This window comes from Oncorhynchus clarkii, chromosome 2, assembly GCF_045791955.1.
Source record: "Oncorhynchus clarkii lewisi isolate Uvic-CL-2024 chromosome 2, UVic_Ocla_1.0, whole genome shotgun sequence".
Taxonomy (NCBI): Eukaryota; Metazoa; Chordata; class Actinopteri; order Salmoniformes; family Salmonidae; genus Oncorhynchus; species Oncorhynchus clarkii.
This window is the reverse complement of record NC_092148.1, coordinates 17,323,411-17,345,164: the sequence shown is the minus strand read 5'-3', so window position 1 is coordinate 17,345,164 and position 21,754 is coordinate 17,323,411. Positions and strand designations below refer to the sequence as shown.

General features: G+C 41.5%; 1 protein-coding gene across 1 annotated transcript; it reads right to left on the bottom strand.

Moving 5' to 3' along the window:
• Positions 1-1,024: 1,024 nt before the first annotated feature.
• On the bottom strand, positions 1,025-20,657 carry LOC139423210 (serine protease hepsin-like). The gene is made up of 13 exons (XM_071174966.1): positions 20,196-20,657; positions 19,595-19,720; positions 14,215-14,313; positions 11,024-11,065; positions 10,785-10,923; positions 9,150-9,269; positions 9,029-9,069; positions 8,566-8,731; positions 8,163-8,359; positions 4,367-4,462; positions 3,044-3,186; positions 2,590-2,754; positions 1,025-2,483 (listed from the first exon to the last, which is right to left on the bottom strand). The coding sequence occupies exons 2-13, from the start codon at positions 19,611-19,613 to the stop codon at positions 2,430-2,432; spliced, it is 1,281 nt and encodes a 426-aa protein (XP_071031067.1). The 5' UTR covers positions 19,614-19,720; positions 20,196-20,657; the 3' UTR covers positions 1,025-2,429.
• Between the last annotated feature and the right edge of the window lie 1,097 nt (positions 20,658-21,754).

Genomic DNA, 21,754 nt, shown 5'->3' with positions numbered 1-21,754 from the left:
TGAAAACAGAGAGAGAGAGAGGACATACAACTCTCCTTGAGCTACGACCTAAACAAATGAACAAACAACTGTATATATGGTGAAAAACAAATGAACTCCCTGGACTGATTTGCAAGAAAGATTCCTGGGAATTAAGATAATGAGAACAGGTTGAGCAGGGCTGGGCCGCATTTAGCATAGAAAGCGATGAGGTTATTTCCTTTCCTTTCTCTCTCTCTCATTCCTTCTCAGAGCACACCCGTGATTTGAGTAAAGACATTTCACTTCCAAAGCAGACACCCAATATTGTCCTCTTTTTACCAAGGGAAAAAAGAGACAGTGTCTCACTATACCACACAGTATACAGTTCACAAGTAATGCTAAAGACTTTAAGGTGAAAGGTTGTTATGTACTTTAAAAACCCTTTAGGTTTACTAACAACAGATGTATTTGCATGGCCAGTGGACATAAGTCTAGCACATTTGGGTCTGGGAAAATACACAGGCTAATGGGGTTGCCTGGCAGGGGTCATGCAGGGCAGTCATGCAGAGTTACCCAATGATGTAATGATATGTTAGATTACATTGACTGTAGAACTGATCATATAGTGAGCCATTTATAGTATCACCTTTCAGGATGTCTAAATAGTTCAGTTCCTGTAAACCAGGAATGTTTAGATTCCATAAAACTAGTTCCACAACTGTGTCCAGATACAAAGTGTTATGTATTGCGGAAATGACGGGCTTTTTACTGAGGCTTTAGCCGCAAAATATAATACTGGTACAGATGTAAGATCTTAATTTGATCACCCTTTTGAAGGAAATGTACAACTTGAAAAAGGCTTCTGGAGTTTGTCATTTCCACTTTGAAATTTCAGACTTGATTTTCCCTTACAGAAAATGTATCTACTACTACAAAAATATCCATGAATTATAATCCACATAATTCATATTTCCTGTTGCTTCAGGATTGGTTTCCTTCTGTAGCAAACTGGCTCAAATTAAGATCACATATCTGTAGATGACATTTGACATACATCATCCAGTTTGTAAATTAAATCTTTATTTCAATACAATATTCAATAGACAATTTACATTTACAGAAGGAACAGAGTTTAAATCAGTAACAATAACATTCTTACTAAGAATTTCATCATTTATTCACAGAAAATATATATACATTCACATCTGTTGAAGTCATCTGCACAGAGACTAGACTTCAAACAATATAAAACGAGGAAATGAAAGCATAAAGACCGTCAAATAAGCTTGATAAACTACATCACATTAAACTACAGCAAATTGAGTCCTGATGATCAACAGACAATACAGAGTTTTTCTAGTGTTGCTGTGTAGCTAATTATCTACCAATAAGGTAGTTGTGGTTCTCAGCAGGTAATAGGCCCTTAACTGACAACACACAGCTGAGTATGATCTCTGTAGTGTAGTGCATCATTTTGTGATGAATATGTTATATGACTTGGTGTTGTTAACCGTTAATCCCTAGTAACTTGTGAAGCAGAAATGGTTAATAAGAACATCATTCTGGTTGTTATTGCACATTTGAGATTGAAATCCATGGATCACTTACAAATAAACATCCACTTTCAAAAAAATCTGTTACTAATATTTACAATAAAGCCAAACAAATACAACACTGATTTAACTATGCATATCTCATACGTTCAACAGCTCAATTTCTAATCTACACAGGCTATAGAAATACCCTTTACATTTCACCTGTAACTTGTCCCTAAATTCACGTCCCCACCAAAAACAAAACTAAGAAACATCGTGTATCATTATAGAAGGTAACAGTCACTCTGAACTGCAATCTGTGATACAAAAAAAGGATAGAGAGACAATTCAAGAGCTGAATATCTGACACTAATGTTTTTATTTGTGACGAACATTTGAGGTCTTAGGGAATTTCAGCTTCATGTTGTCTATGTTAGTAACTTTGGCATTATTTGTTCAAGGGAATCATATAAAGGAGAAACTTCACGGCAAAACCAGCCAGAATGTTATTTAACATCTGTTTGAGCGTTACATTTTGATAAACAGACTTGTTGTGTATCATAAGTTGGTTGCACCTAAAAGAGTCAAACTGTAAGAAAACTCTGAATACAAAAATGAACCCTTTAATGACATACACATGATCCCCATGACAGTACAATCTGCACATTGGCTGGCAGAGTGGTGATTTTCTATGACTTTGTCATGCATGTCCCATAACTATTTTCATTTGATGCTTTCTCATTTCACAAGACCATACACCTATTGATTATTCTTTGGTCAAGCTACCATTTCAAGGGTTTCCTCCGGTAATCTAGTTGAATTTACCTATACATCCAATTTCTGCACAAGGTTCCCCTAAAGGATGGGTTTTTGGACAGGTGAAGTGCAGTAAGTCTGATGGATAATATTTTGGTCATTTCTGATCCTTAAAGGTCAGTGCTCCCATGTACGCGCCATTTTGTGCACTCCTGGTGAATTGTGATACGTCTGTGAAGATAAGACAGGAAAAGAAGATTATACTTCTACCTGTGTGCATCTGTGTGTGCGTGTGTGTGTGCATGCGTACATGTGTATGTCTGTGTACTGTACTCACCCTCATGGCTGAGGAGATCCAGGGTAGGAAGCGGGACACTCTGGTGTAGACGCCAGGCTTCTTGGCCATGGCACAGCCTGTTCCCCAGCTCACCACCCCCAGCAGGCGGTAGCGGCTGGCCTTGGACAGGGAGTCCTCAGCCACAAACGGGCCCCCGCTGTCCCCCTGAGATAAGAAAGTCAACCACTCACATACAGTACATTGTAAAATCAGTCTCACTTGGGTGAATGGATTATATAAATATGAACAATTTCTCATGTAAAAGCTAGAATCTGGATAGAGAGCAACGGTACAGACTGGCTCATATCCGACACATATCCGACACATTCAGACGTCAATAATTGTCATGTTTGTAAGTGGAAGACAGAATACATGAATAAAGGTGACATTTTTTGTTCAAGTTTATTAATTGACTGTCAGGGGAGGGAAATGAGATGTCACTATAGCTGGTTACCTGACAGGCATCGGTACCACCCTTCTCAAAGCCAGCACAGAACATGCTGGTGGTGATCTGGTTGTCATAGTAATCAGGGGCGTTACAGACAGCGTCGTTGATGATTGGCACGTTAGCCTCCTGAAGAACGTCAGCAAGAGTCCCTAAGAGAGAAAGAGAGTGAGAGATATAGAGAGAACGAGAGAGGGATAGAAAGAGAGAAAGTGTGTGAGAGAGAGAGAGAGAGAGAGAGAGAGAGAGAGAGAGAGAGAGAGAGAGAGAGCTATTAATCCCTCTATTCACATTAATGATGGCGTGATCCGACAACCATATCTGACCAAAAGATTGTTGATTCCTGGTCAATAGTGCTTGGCACATCTGCACACAATGACACTGTCCCTATTTACATACTCAAAGGTCATACAGCGAGAGAGAGGAGGGAGAGAAAGAAAAGAGATAGGGAGAGGCTGTCTTGTCCAATGATAACAATGATACACCTACTCTGTCTTTCCATGGTTCCAGATAATGGTTTAAACCCAACTCCTACACTATCTGTCTCTGGGAAAAGATGATGTTTTAAACCCAGCTCCTACAGTATCGGTCTCTGGGACCAGATTATGATTTAAACCCAGCTCCTACAGTATCGGTCTCTGGGACCAGATTATGATTTAAACCCAGCTCCTACAGTATCGGTCTCTGGGACCAGATTATGTTTTAAACCCAACTCCTACAGTATCTGTCTATGAGACCAGATTATGATTTAAACCCAGCTCCTACAGTATCTGTCTATGAGACCAGATTATGATTTAAACCCAGCTCCTACAGTATCTATCTCTGGGACCAGATTATGATTTAAACCCAGCTCCTACAGTATCTATCTCTGGGATCAGATTATGATTTAAACCCAGCTCCTACAGTATCGGTCTCTGGGACCAGATTATGATTTAAACCCAGCTCCTACAGTATCTGTCTATGAGACCAGATTATGTTTTAAACCCAGCTCCTATAGTATCTGCCTCTGGGACCAGATTATGATTTAAACCCAGCTCCTACAGTATCTATCTCTGGGACCAGATTATGATTTAAACCCAACTCCTACAGTATCTGTCTCTGGGACCAGATTATGATTTCAACCCAGCTCCTACAGTATCTGTCTCTGGGACCAGATTATGATTTAAACCCAACTCCTACAGTGTCTATCTCTGGGACCAGATTATGATTTAAACCCAGCTCCTACAGTATCTATCTCTGGGACCAGATTATGATTTAAACCCAGCTCCTACAGTATCTGTCTCTGGGACCAGATGTAAGTTTAAGGATGTAGAAGCCAACACAGTCACTCACCATAGTAACCTACATTTCCCCAGCCTGTCACTGTCCCTATCTGGCCGTCAATCAGGCGCTGGCCGTAGTGGGGTAAACACACCGGCTGGATGTAGTCTGCAGAAAACAGAAGGTTTATTATTTCTTTTTAATTTCACCTTTATTTAACCAGGTAGGCCAGTTGAGAACAAGTTGTCATTTACAACAGCGACCTGGCCAAGATAAAGCAAAGCAGTGCAGCACAAACAACAATACATGGAATAAACAAACATACGGTCAATAGGTCATAAATAGCCATAGTGGCAAAATAATTACAATATAGTAATTAAACACTCAAATCAAATCAAATCAAAGGTTATTTGTCACGTATGCCGAATACAACAGGTGTAGGTAGACCTTACATTGAAATGCTTACTTACAGGCTCTAACCAATAGTGCAAAAAGGTGTTAGGTGAACAATAGGTAAGTAAAGAAATAAAACAGCAGTAAAAAGACAGGCTATATACAGTTGCGAGGCTATAAAAGTAGCGAGGCTACATACAGACACCGGTTAGTCAGGCTGATTGAGGGAGTATGTACATGTAGGTATGGATAAAGTGACTATGCATATATGATGAACAGAGAGTAGCAGTAGCGTAAAAGAGGAGTTGGCGGGTGGTGGGACACAATGCAGATAGCCCGGTTAGCCAATGGGCGGGAGTACTGGTTGGTCGGCCCAATTGAGGTAGTATGTACATGAATGTATAGTTAAAGTGACTATGCATATATGATAAACAGAGAGTAGCAGCAGCGTAAAAAGAGGGTTTGGGGAGGGTTGGGGGGGCACACAATGCAAATAGTCCGGGTAGCCATTTTATTACCTGTTCAGGAGTCTTATTGCTTGGGGGTAAAAACTGTTTTGTCCTAGACTTGGCACTCCGGTACCGCTTGCCATGCGGTAGTAGAGAACAATCTATGGCTGGGGTGGCTGGGGTCTTTGACAATTTGTAGGGCCTTCCTGGATGGCAGGCAGCTTAGCCCCAGTGATGTACTGGGCCGTACACACTACCCTTTGTAGTGCCATGCGGTCAGAGGCCGAGCAATTACCGTACCAGACAGTGATGCAACCAGTCAGGTGATGCTCTCGATGTTGCAGCTGTAGAACCTTTTGAGGATCTCAGGACCCATGCCAAATATTTTCGTTTCCTGAGGGGGAATAGGCTTTGTTGTGCCCTCTTCACGACTGTCTTAGTGTGTTTGGACCATTCTAGTTTGTCCAGAGTAGTGGTGCTGGGCAGGCAGGCAGAGTTGTATGACATTGAAGCTCGTCTGGAGGTTAGTTAACACAGTGTCCAAAGAAGGGCCAAAAGTATACAGAATGGTGTCGTCTGCGTAGAGGTGGATAAGAGAGTCACTAGCAGCAAGAGCGACATCGTTGATGTATACAGAGAAAAGAGTCGGCTTGAGGATTGAACCCTGTGGCACCCCTATAGAGACTGCCAGAGGTCCGGACAACAGGCCCTCCGATTTGACACACTGAACTCTGTCTGAGAAGTAGTTGGTGAACCAGACGAGGCAGTCATTTGAGAAACCAAGGCTGTTGAGTCTGCCGATAATAATGTGGTGATTGACAGAGTCAAAAGCATTGGCCAGGTCGATGAATACAGCTGCACAGTATTGTCTGTTATCGATGGCGGTTATGATGAGGTGAAGAGAAGGGAGCGAGAGATGAGATTGAATTATACTTAACTTCACTAGGGTAGGAGGCAGCATTCGGTATTTTGGATGAAAAGCGTGCCCAAATTAAACTGCCTGCTACTTAGGCCCAGAAGCTAGGATATGCATATAATTAGTTGATTTGGATAGAAAACACTCTACAGTTTCCAAAACCGTTAAAATAAGGTCTGTGAGTATAACAGAACTGATATGGTAGGCAAAAACCTGAGGAGAATCCAACCAGGAAGTACTATTATTCTATTATTTTGAAAGGCTGTTTTTCCATTGAAAGCCTATCCACCATTCAAAGACTTAGGACTAAGTACACAATCTCTATGGCTTCCCCTACATGTGGCCAGTCAGGCGTTTACTCTGAAAAATGAGGGAGATACAGCACTTTCAATGAGATGCCAGTGGAAATTTCCAGCCATGAGCGCGCATTTCTTGTTTCTCCTTTTCTATTGACGTAGCTTTTGTCCGGTTGAAATATTATTGATTATTTATGGCAAGATTTTTGGACATAAAGAGGTACATTATCGAACAAAACAAACATTTATTTTCTAACATGGAGACCTGGGAGTGCCACCAGATGAAGATTATCAAAGGTAAGTAATTAATGTTAACGCTATTTCTGACCTTGGTTGGATAATGGTTGTATGGTTTTTGTGGCTAGGCGCTGACCTAACATAATCGCGTCGTGTGCTTTCGCCGTAAAGCCTTTTTGAAATCTGACACAGTGGTTGCATTAAGGAGAATTTTATCTTTAAATGTATGCTAAACACTTGTATCTTTAATCAATGCTTATGATGAGTATTTCTGTAATTTGATGTGGCTCTCTGCATTTTCACCAGATGTATGTTTGAGACAATGATTACTGTACATAACGCGCCAATTTCAACTGAGGTTTTTGGACATAAAGATTAACTTTATCGAACAAAACACACATTTATTGTGTAACATGAAGTCCAGTGAGTGCCATCTGATGAAGATCATCAAAGGTTAGTGATTAATTTAATCGCTATTTCTAACTTTTGTGAGCCCTCTCCTTGGCTGGAAAATGGCTGTATGGTTTTCTGTGACTAGCTGCTGACCTAACATAATCGTTTGGTGTGCTTTCACCGAAATTGGATTTACAAGAGTTTACAAGAAGTTTATCTTTAAAATGGTGTAAAATACTTATATGTTTGAGGAATTTTAATTATGGGATTTCTGTTGTTTTGAATTTGGCACCCTGCAAATTCACTGGCTGTTGTCGAGGTGGGACGCTTGTACCAGAGAGGTTAAATGTATACTTGCACAAAAATTGAGATAGTTTACTTGCGGGCATGTGTGTTGTATTCACTGTGGATAATGTTAATCTTGGCGGCTGATGTTGCATGTTCTCAATTTACCCACCAGTGAGTTATTATATCATGAGAATAGCTGCAATTCGGAGTCCAACCACTAGATGTCAGACAAGGCCCAATATATATGTCCTTGATAAACAACAGGAAGTTCACTGCATAACAACTACATCCTAGATCAGTTTCCCAAAATCGGGGATGCACGTTTTGTTTAATAATGCCCTAGCACTACACAGCTGATTCAAATAATCAACTAATCATAAAGCTTTCATAATTTGAAACAGCTGTATAGTGTTAAGACAAAACGTGCACCCCTTGGGGTTTGGGAAACGCTGTCCTAGAGAGTTTTCTCTCTCACATTATAACAATGTAATGTTTTTCTATGTACGTCCAGCGATTCCACGAAAAATGACAGTAAAACAGAGGGCAAACTATTCTGTCCGGTTCTGATATCATTGTCTTTTGTCCAGGGGACAGCAGGCAGGCAGTAAAGAGGGCCTTTGTTTGGTAGTCTGACTGGAAACCTGAACACTGAAGAAGGGAATTACCATAGTGACTCGTCCCTCATCTCTATCTGGCTTTATCACTTCTCTCTACTTCCCTTCTCTCTCTCTCGCTCTCTCTCTTTCTCTCTCTCTCTCTCTCCCTCTCTCCCTCCCTCTCTCTCTACCTATTCTACCTCTAAGCACACTGTGGCTTCGTCTGATGTGCCTTGAAAAAGAACAACAAATCATCACAGTATAATAAGAATATAACAATATGGGCCCGGATGTGTTTACCTGTGAAGTGCAGAGGCTGGGCCAGAGCAAGGACAGCGATGTCTCTGCTGTTGTCGTCTATGTTGGGGTCTACGAAGGGCAGGTAGCTGCTGTGGTACACCACAGTCTTTACCTCAAGAACTCTAACATTCTTATGGGTGAGCTTGTTGTAGATGGAGCCCAGTAGCACCCTCCATCGAGACACCTGACGGTTCCTCCTGAGGACAAACAGAATCCATGAGAAGAAGTGTGTGTAAGCGAGAGAAGAGATAGAGAGAGAGAGCAAGTGAGACAGTGTGTGTGTGTGAGAGAGAGAGAGAGAGAGAGAGAGATAGAGAGAGAGAGAGAGAGAGAGAGAGAGAGAGAGAGAGAGAGAGAGAGAGAGAGAGAGAGAGAGAGATGGAGAGAAATATTCAGGGCTTACTCTGGGAAGCAGTGGGCTGCGCTGACGATCCAGCGGTCTGAGATGATGGAGCCTCCACACTGGTGCACCCCGTCATACTGCAGACTGACCTGCCACGGCCAGCTACCCTGCCTAGCATCTACACCACCTACTATACGGTCCTCTGTCAGACTACGCCTGCCACAGTCTAGACAGACGGAAAGAGAGGGGAGGGAGGGATAGGGAGGAGAAAGAGATATGGATGGGGAGGGAGGGAGGGAGAAGACAGAGAGAGATAGGGAGGGAGGAATAAAGAGAGAGGTAAGAGAGGGAGAGGTACAGGAGGAGAGAAAGAGAGATAGGGAGGAGTAAAGAGAGAGGTAATGGGGGGATGCAGGAGAGAGAGTTAAGCCATCTTGTACAACTCTCAGGTTGTTTTTCATCACTTTGTGTAAAAACTGTATCACGGTGTAAGGACCAAACCAAAGCTCTCAGCAGAACCTACCTTGACAAAGCAGACTTAGGACCTGGCCAGTTTCACAGTCACTGAAAAACAAAACGACAACAGTCAGACACAGCAGCCTGGAACCCATCTATGAGATATGAGTGTTATAAGAATGTCTGACCAGGGATATAGAGACTCTTTGATCTTCTTTCCATAGGTCAGCTCCTTCTCTTTGACACAGAAGAACTCCTCACGGTCGTTACTGCCTTCAGGGATACTGGACACGGAGTAATTCACCACGCTGGAGGGGACATAAGGCATGCATCTCTTTATTACAGAGACTTCTATCACTGACAGATCAGTTGAAAGATCCCTGGCCTAAACCAGATGAAGTTGTATAACTTTTTGGGCGACCTTACCAAATCCACATAGCAATGTAAGGTAAAACATACCCTCGTAAAACTGACCATCTTACCGATCCTCGACTTCGGCGATGTCATTTACAAAATAGCCTCCAACACCCTACTCAACAAATTGGATGCAGTCTATCACAGTGCCATCTGTTTTGTCATCAAAGCCCCATATACTACCCACCACTGCGACCTGTACGCTCTCGTTGGCTGGCCCTCGCTTCATACTCGTCGCCAAACCAACTGGCTCCAGGTCATCTACAAGACCCTGCTAGGTAAAGTCCCGCCTTATCTCTGCTCGCTGGTCACCATAGCAGCACCCACCCGTAGCATGCGTTCCAGCGGGTATATCTCACTTGTCAACCCCAAAGCCAATTCCTCCTTTGGCCGCCTCTCCTTCCAGTTCTCTGCTGCCATTGACTGGAACGAACTACAAAAATCTCTGAAACTGGAAACACTTATCTCCCTCACTAGCTTTAAGCACCAGCTGTCAGAGCAGCTCACAGATCACTGGACCTATACATATCCCATCTATAAATAGCCCAAACAACTACCGCTTCCCCTACTGCATTTATTTATTTATTTTGCTCCTTTGCACCCCAGTATTTCTACTTTGCACACTCATCTCCGGTCAAATCTACCATTCCAGTGTTTTACTTGCTATATTGTATTTACTTTGCCACCATGGCCTTTTTTTTTTGCCTTTACCTCCCTTATCTCAACTCATTTGCTCACATTGTATATAGACTTATTTTTCTACTGCATTATTGACTGTATGTTTGTTTTACTCCATGTGTAACTCTGTGTTGTTATATGTGTCGAACTGCTTTGCTTTATCTTGGCCAGGTCGCAGATGTAAATAAGAAATTGTTCTTAACTTGCCTACCTGGTGAAACAAGGGTCAAATAAAGAAAGAAAGAAAGATCTCTCATTGAAAGGAAGTCTGAGAAGTGGTAGATCCATTCTATATGCACCATTTTTTATGCTTCCTGTCCTTAAGTTTAGTTTTCGCCTCCTTTTATTTTCAGCTTTGTATATCAGCTGAAAATACAATCTTTTTTGTTTTTGAAAATATATTTCACAGCTGTTTAGAGTCTCTAAACTATACATTGCTTGCTTTGTGGCCATAAACTGAAATTAGGCAAACCATTAGAATTTTAGCAACCAGGCAAGGGTGGAGCACTTTCTGTGCAGCCTTCTTGCATGGCATAGGGGTATCAGCCCCCCACACCTCTCTGATTCAGATGGGTTGGGTTAAATGCGGAAGACACATTTCAGTTGAGTGCATTCAGTTGTACAACTGACTAGGTACTGCTTCCCTTTCCCTTTATGATGCTGTAGATAGTGACTCCCACTTTGGGATTTAATCTAAAGTCTTTCATATCACAATCCATCAATCTCCTCACCTGACAAAGCCCATCTCCTCACAGCTGATGTTGGCCAGGAGCTGGTTGGCCTCTGAGGAACAGAGGTGTCTCCACCGTCGCTCGGCCGAGTCAAACACCCGGAGACGTAGGTCCGAGCTTGGATTGGAGTTCACCTGGACTGGGTTGGAGAAATGAAATACTGGATCAAACAAACCATTCTATCGATTCAAGATACGATATGAGGTTGGCTTTGGTGGTGTGGTTTCCCTCTCACTTACCATCATATAATCCTGTGTCTTCTTCTCTGATACAAAATGTTACTAGGATTTGAAAAACAAACAAACAAACAAAAGTCAACAACATGTAATATAAAACTGTAAATTGCATACACACTCTGTTGATGAAATAGCAAACCTCACAGAGCCTGCAAACAAATCCACTAACTGCAATCAAACAAAGTTGGTAATATCTGTACTAGAGTTCGACCGATTATGATTTTTCAACGCCGATACCGATACCGATTATTGGAGGACCAAAAATACGATACCGATTAATCGGCCAATGTTTTTTTTTTTTTTTTTGTAATAAAGACAATTACAACAATACTGAATTAACACTTATTTTAACTTAATATGAAACATCAATAAAATCAATCTAGCCCCAAATAAATAATGAAACATGTTCAATTTGGTTTAAATAATGCAAAAACTAAGTGTTGGAGAAGAAAGTAATATGTGCCATGTAAAAATGTGTGCCATGTAAAATATGTGCCATGTAAAAAAGCTAACGTTTAAGTTCCTTGCTCAGAACATGAGAGCATATGACAGTTGGTGGTTCTTTTTAACATGAGACTTCAATATTCCAAGGTAAGAGGTTTTAGGTTGTAGTTAATACCTCTTGAAACTAGGGGGCACTATTTTCATTTTTTTTTAAATAACTATCCCAAAGTAAACGAGCTATTTTGTCAGGACAAGATGCTAGAATATGCATATAGGATAGAAAACACTCCAAAGTTTCCAAAACTGTAAAAATATTGTCTGTGAGTATAACAGAACTGATATTGCAGGCGAAAGCCTGAGAAAAATCCAATCAGGAAGGGACTCTTATTTAGAAAGCTCTGCGTTCCTATGCGTCCCTATTGAGCAGTGAATGGGATATCAACCAGATTCCTTTTTCTATGACTTCCCTAATGTGTCTAGTGTCACAATACATAGTTTCAGGCTTTTATTTTGAAAAATGAGCCTGAACGACAACATTGCGTCAGTGGTCAGCTGAAGTCTCTCAGAGTGTTTGGTGAGTAAAGGACAAATGCGGCCATTGTTTCTCTCTATCCTACTAAGAAGCCACCTGTCCCGGTTGATATATTATCTAATAGATATTTGAAAAACACCTTGAGGATTGATTATAAAAAACGTTTGCCATGTTTCTGTCGATATTATGGATCTAATTTGGAATATTTTCCAGCGTTGTCGAGAACGCAGTTTCCGGTGGATTTCTCAACCAAACGTGAAGTACAAACGGAGGTATTTCGGCTATAAAAATAATCTTTATGGGACAAAATGAACATTTGCTGTCTAACTGGGAGTCTCGTGAGTGAAAACATCCAAAGCTCATCAAAGGTAAACGATTTAATTTGATTGCTTTTCTGATTTTTCGTGACCAAGCTGCCTGCTGCTAGCTATGCATAATGCTATGCTAGGCTATCGATAAACTTACACAAATGCTTGTCTTTCTTTGGCTGTAAAGCATAATTTCAAAATCTGATATGACAGGGTGATTAACAAAAGGCTAAGCTATGTTTCAATATATTTCACTTGTGATTTCATGAATATGAATATTTTCGAGTAATATTTTTGTCCGTTGCGTTATGCTAATTAGTGTCAGTTGATGACAATTCTCCCGGATCCGGGAGAGGGAGTTCCAAGAATTAATATAGTATTTATAGGACTATTTCTCTCTGTACCATTTGTATTTCATATACCTTTGACTATTGGATGTTCTTATAGGCACTATAGTATTGCCAGTGTAACAGTATAGCTTCCGTCCCCCTCCTCGCCCCTACCTGGGCTCAAAACAGGAACACATCGACAACAGCCACACTCGAAGCATCGTTACCCATCGCTCCACAAAAGCCGCGGCCCTTGCAGCGCAAGGGGAATAACTACTCCAAATCTAAAAGCGAGTGACGTTTGAAACAGTATTAGCGCACACCCAGCTAACTAGCTAGCCATTTCACATTGGTTAGACCAGCCATTAGGCTGATAGGCTTGAAGTCATAAACAGCGCTGTGCTTGCGAAGAGCTGCTGGCAAAACACACGAAAGTGCTGTTTGAATGAATGATTACGGGCCCACTGCTGCTCAGTCAGACTGCTCTATCAAATCAGACTTAATTATAACATAATAACACACAGAAATACGAGCCTTAGATCATTAATATGGTCGAATCCGGAAACTATCATTTCGAAAACAAAGCGTTTATTATTTCAGTGAAATACGGAACCGTTCGGTATTTTTTTTAATATAACGGGTGGCATCCCTAAATCTAAATATTCTTGTTACATTGCACAACCTTCAATGTATGTCATAATTACATAAAATTCTGGCAAATTAGTTTGCAATGAGCCAGGCAGCCCAAACAGTTGCATATACCCTGACTCTGCGTGCAATGAACGCAAGAGAAATGACACAATTTCATCTGGTTAATATTGCCTGCTAAACTGGATTAGTAGTTATAACTAGTGATTATGATTGATTGTTTTTTATAAGATAAGTTTAATGCTAGCTAGCAATTTACCTTGGCTTCTACTGCGTTCGCGTAACAGGCAGGCTACTCGTTGAGTGCAATGGTTAGAGCGTTGGACTAGTTAACTGTGCGGTTGCAAAATTGGAACCCCTGAGCTGACAAGGTGAAAATCTGTCGTTCTGCCCCTGAACAAGGCAGTTAACCCACAGTTCCTAGGCAGTCATTGAAAATAAGAATGTGTTCTTAACTGACTTGCCCAGTTAAATAAAAGGTATTAAAAAAATTAAAATATTATAAATATATATTTTTATATAATCGGAAATCGCCGCCCAAAAATACTGATTTCCGATTGCTATGAAAACTTGAAATCGGCCCTAATTAATCGGCCATTCCGATTAATCGGTCGACCTCTAATCTGTACCAAAGATGGGAGGATGAATTAAGATAGTTCAGTCAGGCCGTTTACCATTGAAATAATTGGTCAGTTCCTGTCTACTTAAGGGGTGGCTCTCCCATAGACACCAATGTGATAGAAACTGGTTCTGGTGTGCTTAGTTAATTGACTTCCATTCAAACAGAAAACAATGAGGGAGTGGGATGTCTCGCTTCCTTTCGTCTCTGTCTGTACTATGAAAAAACTAAAACTACATTGCCCACAAAAGCACTGCTCATTGCCAAAAGGTACACATCACTACTATGTGAGTGCAGATGCAGAGGTCTCTCACCTACAGCCCAGACAGCAGCTCCAATCCCCCCAAGTAGCACCACGGTCAGACACACGCCCGCCACGCGACATGGGGTCAGGAAGGTCACCCCCGCGCCTCCTGTAAAAGACAATACACACAACAAAAACAACACACACAACAAAAACATACCATTACGTTCAACGTCACACTGAAAGTAGTCTGGCCCAGGAGTGTGAAGGTGAACGGCAAGGTACTGGAATGACAAACCACCCTTGCTTTGCTGTCTCTGCCTTGCGGGCTCCCCTCTCTTCACTGGGATTCTCTACCTCTGACTCTATTAAGTCATTGGCTTACACGCGCTCTCCCATTCTGTCCCTAGGAGGGGTGCATCACGTTGTGCCAGGCTTTTTTCGGTAGTCTGTCTGTCCTATCTGGTGTAATTCTCCTGTCTTATCTAGTGCCCTGTGTGATCTTAAGTAGGCTTCCTCTAATTCTTCAATCTCTCTCTCCCCATCCGGAGGACCTGAGCCGCATGCCTCAGGACTACCGGGCCTGATGACTCCTGGCATTCCCCGTCCCCAGTCCACCTGGTTGTGCTGCTGATCCAGTTTCTGCTGTTCTGCCTGCGGTTATAGACCCACTGGTCGTGCTACCTTGTCCCAGACCTGCTGTTTCGACCCTCGCTCTCCCTCTCTCTCTCTCTCCCCCCTTCTTGCTCTCTCTCCCCTCTCTACCACACCTGCTGTCTCAACAATGCTCGGCTATGAAAAGACAACTGACCATGCTGGTCATCTATGAACGTCTGAACATCTTGAAGAACGATCTGGCCTTAATGGCCATGTACTCTTATAATCTCCATTAGGCACAGCAAGAAGAGGACAGGCCACCCCTCACAGCCTAGTTCCTTTCTAGGTTTCTTCCTAGGTTCCTTCCTTTCTAGGGAGTTTTTCCTAGCCACCATGCTTTTACATCTGCATTGCTTGCTCTCTGGGGTTTTAGACTCGGTTTCTGTATAAGCAATTTGTGACTGCTGATGTAAAAAGGGCTTTATAAATAAATGTGATTGATTGATTGACATTTACTCCTGATGTGCTGACCTGTTGCACCCTCTATAACCACTGTGATTATTATTTGACCCTGCTGGTCATTTATGAACATTTGAACATCTTGAAGAAGTGAAAGTGTTTTAATCAGATAGGTAAAAAGGAAGAGAGAGTGTCATAATACCACACTGGCAAATTGGCACATTGAAAAAGTACAAATGAATAGGATCAATAGTCCAAAGTCTGCTCCATTTCCATAGAGCTAAAACAAACTGCAAGCTTGATTTCAGTGCCATCTCAAGCCCCAACAAATTGTCACTGTGTCCCTAGCTAGAACACAAGGTTGGGCAGAATGAGAGGTCATTTCATTGCATTAAATTGCTGATGATGATGAAAGGTCCATGAACTGACCAGTCACTAACTGTTAAAGTTTGGTTGAACCAAAACAAAGCCACACTTGATTATTCAAGCACTGTTTCCAACTTAAGTCACACTTATGCGCCGCACACACACACAAACACACTTGTTTTACTGTCCTTGTGAGGACTTCTGGTCCCCACAAGGATAGTAAAACCAAACCACACACACACACACACACACACACACACACACACACACACACACACACACACACACACACACACACACACAGGTAGCATGCGTAAATCTGCTGTGTTTGCAGACAGGTATCTGAGGCGCAGAGAGTGAAGTTCTGGAGTGGTCATTAACCTTGCAGGCTGGCCAGCCAGCTTCAGCCTGTGTAGAGACATGCCACATACAAGACCAAACCAGCAGAGCAGACCAGCAGAGACACCGACTGACTGCAAGGCATAATAAGCTCCTGACTCAGTGCAAAGAAACACACTGTCTGTGTGTGGATCCAACTCAGGTCTAACACACGTTATAAGAATGCTCTGTAGGTAATACACAGGTCTATAAGTCTGTTATTACTGTGTAGGTATTCACAAGTCTTTATGTATGCTATAGGACCAAGACATTTTACTGATCTGGTCATGTGGCCCTTGCTATGTGGGCAATAAACCAGTCTGACAGACACTTAGGAACAATCTCCTAATCTCCTATTGGGCATCAATACATGCCCAACAGTGAGGACATCATTCAACCATTCGACACCAACAATACAAACAGTTGCACTATATTTCACATTTGAGTCATTTAGCAGACGCTCTTATCCAGAGCGACTTACAGGAGCAATTAGGGTTAAATGCCTTGCTCAAAGGCACAGACAGATGTTTTACTTAGTCGGCTCGGGGATTCGAACTAGCAACCTTTTGGTTACCAACGCTCTTAACCGCTAGGCTACCTGCCACCCACTACCTGGATCACCCTAGCTGCCTGTACAAGCAGAGTCTGCCGGATGAGCATGTCTCTTATCAACAACATAACACTGTTTCCCATTGTGCCTTATGCAGGGAAACAAGCATCAACCTGATACTCTGCCAATCAAAAGAGAGGAAAATCAACATCGCACACAAAGGAGGGAGACTGGAATTCAGTGAGAAAACACTGGGGGCCATGGGGTCTGCCGTCTGTACTCCCTACCTCAGGATATGGGCACAGTTTACAGGCAGCTGATGGCTTTTCAGAGAGTGATGGGGAAATCCTCCACTTTTTTCTCCCTTACTCACCACTGTCAATCAGTGTGGACCATGCATCAGCAATAAGATACATGGATTTCTACTGAGAGGGCATTAAAAAAATAACATCAAGTACTGTTGCTCTTTAACACAGTACAAATGTATTTGAAGGCTTTTGTATACTGTACGGTTTTTAAAACACACAATTGACCTGCATAACATACAGTGAAGCTCTGTTAGTGTGATGACTGTACATTATATAATAAAATTTACTTTTTCCAAACAATAACAGATGTTTTGGTGCAGTCACCTATGGCAACACCAGAGAACCCTGACTGAGCACATGTTATAGGCTGCTGATTCAAGGGTTTTTCCAGATATCAGTCTGGAGCCCTGATACACTGGCTCGTGGGTGTGCTGGCTTTTGTTCCAACCCAGCACTAACACGCATGAAGACCATGATTAGTTGATTGTTTGAAACAGGTATGGTCTAGAGAGCAGAACCCTTCATACCCAGTCACATTGCAGAACCCTGCACTACAGATTTAAATTAGAACATTCCTTCTCTGTACAAAAGCGATTCTCAACCTTGTTGACTTTCAGGAGACGTTCTACTTCGAACAAAAACGTTCTACAACCACAAAACCCATCCCTAACCCATCCACCTATGTCCTGTGAGGCCGTATCAGTAGATTAATGTGTTATTGTTCCTGCCCAGGACTCTGTGTAATGACAGGGGTGAGGAAGGGACCACAGATCCTATTGACATAACCAGATCTTGTCTAAGGGCTGACTTTATCTCAGGCCAGTCTCCCTTCCAGTATTCCAGCTGCTGGTTCCAAGAAAGCCCCACATTTCCTAAACCCACCCCAGTGGATCCTGGAGTCATAGGCCTGGAGCTGGAGAACAAGCCCTGCTATTGTTTTAGCCTCTACCTGAGCACAACCGGTGTGTGGGAAATACACATCTCCTTTGCTGAAGAGAGATACATTCTTCTATAAGGTGAAAGGCCTAGTTACCTTGTGTCTCTCTCAGGAAGATTATATTCTGCCTAATTTCACAATAGAAATATTGTTTCATAAAGCTACATCTGTTTCAGAACTGTGACTAAAATGTCTCACACAACAATCAATGAGTCATGGAATGCCACAGATCAGCAGTTCCAGCAACTAAACCACAGATAGACCACAGTGTTGTACACCTCAGCCCACACCTCAACCCAGATCAAAACGAAACCAGACAACACAACAATCAAAAGTCATGCTATAACTGTTTCAGCTACACTGTACAGGATCAACTCAGAAGGAGACTGAGATGTTGTTCATTGGATTGTGACTCAGGTTTGCCAATGGCTTTACATTGAAACATAGAATCTGTCAGAGAGTCCTGGTGAGCATCTCCATCTCAAGACACACGGAAGTGTCCATGCTTGAGAACTTAGGAGCATTTTTAATTCTCCAAATGAAACGCCACACAATAAATTATGTCTGTGTCTGATGTCTATGTCTGATAAAAAGCAAACAGTATAACTATGGTCTAAAAAATATTTTAAACTCAAGATTACCCTTGTTATTACCACTGTTTTGATTATTTGACAGTACATACAGGTATAGCTTTCAAAATACTGAGTAAAGATCATGATTAGGATCACCTACTACTAGTGATAATTAGATAACAAAGAAATACTGATATGGTTCCAAGCCAGGTACACTTGGGCCTTTATCTTATCTGTCATTCCATAAACATAATCACACAAGACATTACCGTGTCATAAAGTAGTTAAAGTAGTAAAGTAGTTAGAATGAAAGTAGTTAAATAAGGTGTATGGTCTGCCACTACAACTGAAAAGACAGCTGAGAAGTGAATGCAAGAACCCAATGGATTTAGTAAACATTGTTACATGAGTGATAATGGTGAAAGATAATGTTCTCCGTTCAGAAAGAACTCTAGACGCCCCAATTAGATAATAAAAGAGGTTCCTTGTGTAATAGATAATACAGTTGAAGTCGGAAGTTTACAGACACCTTAGCTAAATACATTTAAACTCAGTTTTTCACAATTCCTGACAATTAATCCTAGTAAAAATTCCCTGTCTTAAGTCAGTTAAGATCACCACTTTATTTGAAGAATGTGAAATGTCAGAATAACCAGAGGACATTTATCCAAAAAGTACCATCTTTGTCCCCATGTGCAGTTGCAAACGGTACTATTTTTGAATGACTCCAACCTAAGTGTATGTAAACTTCCGACTTCAACTGTAAATACTCAAAACATTTCTAAACAGAATTAAAGAGGCATGGATAAAGTATCACTGAACTCTTAAGGGTTCTTTGGCTGTCCCCATAGGATAACCCTCTTAATGTAGGTTCCAGGTAGAACTCTTTTTGGTTCCAGGTAGAACACTTTTGGGTTCCATGTAGAATCCTCTGGTAAAGGTTTCTACATAGAACCCATAGGGTTCTGCCTGGAACCAAAAAGTGTTCTTCAAAGGGTTCTCCTATGGGGACAGCACCTTTTTTTCTAAGAGTGTGTGTACTTTAATAAAAGCTCAATTATTTGCAAGATCTTCGTCAAAAACAGACTGTAGAAAGAAAAGAAAACATTTTTAAAAGGTTCCTAATCTAGATCACACACTCGACACCACAAAAGGTAGTTTACCCCATCAAACATCAAGCAGTGGCCAGTTCTATTAATCTTTAACACTGAGTTCTTCTGATGTCAAATATAGAGGGAAAAAATGTGGCAAGGACAATGTCTGGATGTGTGTGGAACACTCACCATTCTTTTTCTCAGTCATGTTTTCTCGCTCAAAAGTAGAAAATGAAAAGAGGTAGCTGAAGTTCAGAGTGGCCCTGCTTCACAGCTCCTGTGATGGTCAACTTGCCACCCAGGCTTATCCCCAGCCTGTATAAATAGATAGCACAGAACATAAACGTTAATACACTTTTTGACTGGAGAGAGGTGGGTTAAACAAGTTAAATAAACCAAAGGGCAAAGTGAGTTGTTTTTAGCAGATTTGACTAATAGTCCAGGCTGAAGGGAAAATTGTTATTTTTCTATGGAATAAATGTGTAATAAACATGTCTCTACTGATGAGTGGTAGCTATATTGTAATTTACCACAGAATTAGGATATGCTGTTTCTCCCCAGTATGCATACTAGCTAGCTACCAACAGGCCCACCATCCAGCATAGAATGATTAGGCCTACATACCTTTCATATCGAGAAACTCATAACAATCACCATTAGACGTGAACACTGGACAGAATGTAACTGTTACTTTTCCATAGCTATGTTCATGATCAAAAACAACTCAATGTGCTTTAAAATGACAGAGTAGTAGGTTACTCAAAATCCACACCATTCTCAGTGCACTCACCTATCTTTTGCAACAGGTGTAGGACTGCTTGTCAAGTCAAGCGTGAGAAAAAATCTCGGCGATTACTCTCGAGGCTCGCTGTTCCCTCCGGGGTAAGCAGTATGAATAGGCTGTAAACTCCACCATAGATATTCCCAATAGTTCGACAAGTGGTTGTATGGCTACAAAGAGTACGAAAAGAAAACGTTCCCCACTTTCTCCCCTTCTGCGAAAGAAAACAGTTTTCCGTTCAAAACTGAAAATAAAATATAATTTCCTATAGATAAAACGTGTAGCTATCAACGTATTTACACGGTTGTTTTTTCTGCTCAGCAGTTCAACTTGTTCAACTCCCGGATCTGCGCTCATAGCCTTTTAGAAACGGTCAAGGTAGTGTACAGGTGACGTCATGAGATATCGGTCAAATGGCACCTGCAGAGCAGAGCACAGGCTTAACAACCCCTTCAATTGATATACCGTTTCCTAGTTTTACATGTATGTGTTAAGTTCAGGTAATGTTCCAGGTGCAATAGACCAAAGTGCATTGAAGTTGAGGCATGAGTAGGCCAGTCCTAGGCTTAAACAATGCCACAGGAGCTTAAATGGACCTTGCAACATTATTGTCTTAACAATAGGGTGAAAATGTAGCCGGTGCTTTACTGCACCGCTGTAACTCTGCGTTGTGTGTGGTTGATTGAGACTATAAACGTGGACTTTGGAGATCAGGTAGTTTTAATCAAGCAGAACTGACTCTCTGAATCCTGCATCTGCATCCAAAAGAAAATAAAACGTGTGTAGAGCACATATGTTCAAAGAATCGTCGCCTCTTTCTCTCTCAGTGCATTAAAATGATTTTCGAATACAAAAATTAATACACTCTCTCCTTATTATACATAACATATTTTACATAGATAAAACCACATACCTGCATCCAAAAGGAAATAAAACATTTGTAGAGCACATATGTTCTGAGAATTGTCGCCTCTTTCTACAACAGATGCACAATAGGAGGGACTGGGATCATTCGATGAGCTAGCCATCGTTCACGCATACAATAGCCTGCTAATACCTTAGCTAGCTATTAACCACATGTTGAATTCAGAATATTGACATCATCCTAAAAAGTACAATTACAAGTGCATCTTAACAATACCATCCACTTATGAGTAACCTCTAAATATACATAATTATTCATGAACAAAACACTGTGTACTTAAAAGAATCAAACTTTTCTGAAGACAGAAAAAGCGTGCCTACCTCTCTCAGTGCATCAAAATGATTTGAGCACGAACACGCCGGGCAAAACGTAAGTACACACTCCCCTTCTCCCAGGATGCAGGCATGCATAACAAATCAACACAACATATTGATATATGAACCTGGTGAAATTCACATAGTACTTTAACAACTGTTACACAAACAGGGGGTTGGGATATGATTAGAACTAGACAGGTCTGTAGGCAGAACGGTCAGAGGTAAAGGCATAGATCTGCATATAATGGATGCTCATTGTAAACAAGGTCTCAATAGACAGAACCAAAAACAGGCTCTGGCTTGTTTAGTGACAGTGACATTATAAG

Coding starts and splice junctions, on each gene's coding strand:
- LOC139423210 (XM_071174966.1), bottom strand. Junction 9,070..9,149: donor AAAGAGTCTCTATATCCCTG/GTCAGACATTCT, acceptor TTTGTTTTTCAG/TGACTGTGAAACTGGCCAGG. Junction 2,755..3,043: donor GTGGTACCGATGCCTGTCAG/GTAACCAGCTAT, acceptor TTCTTATCTCAG/GGGGACAGCGGGGGCCCGTT.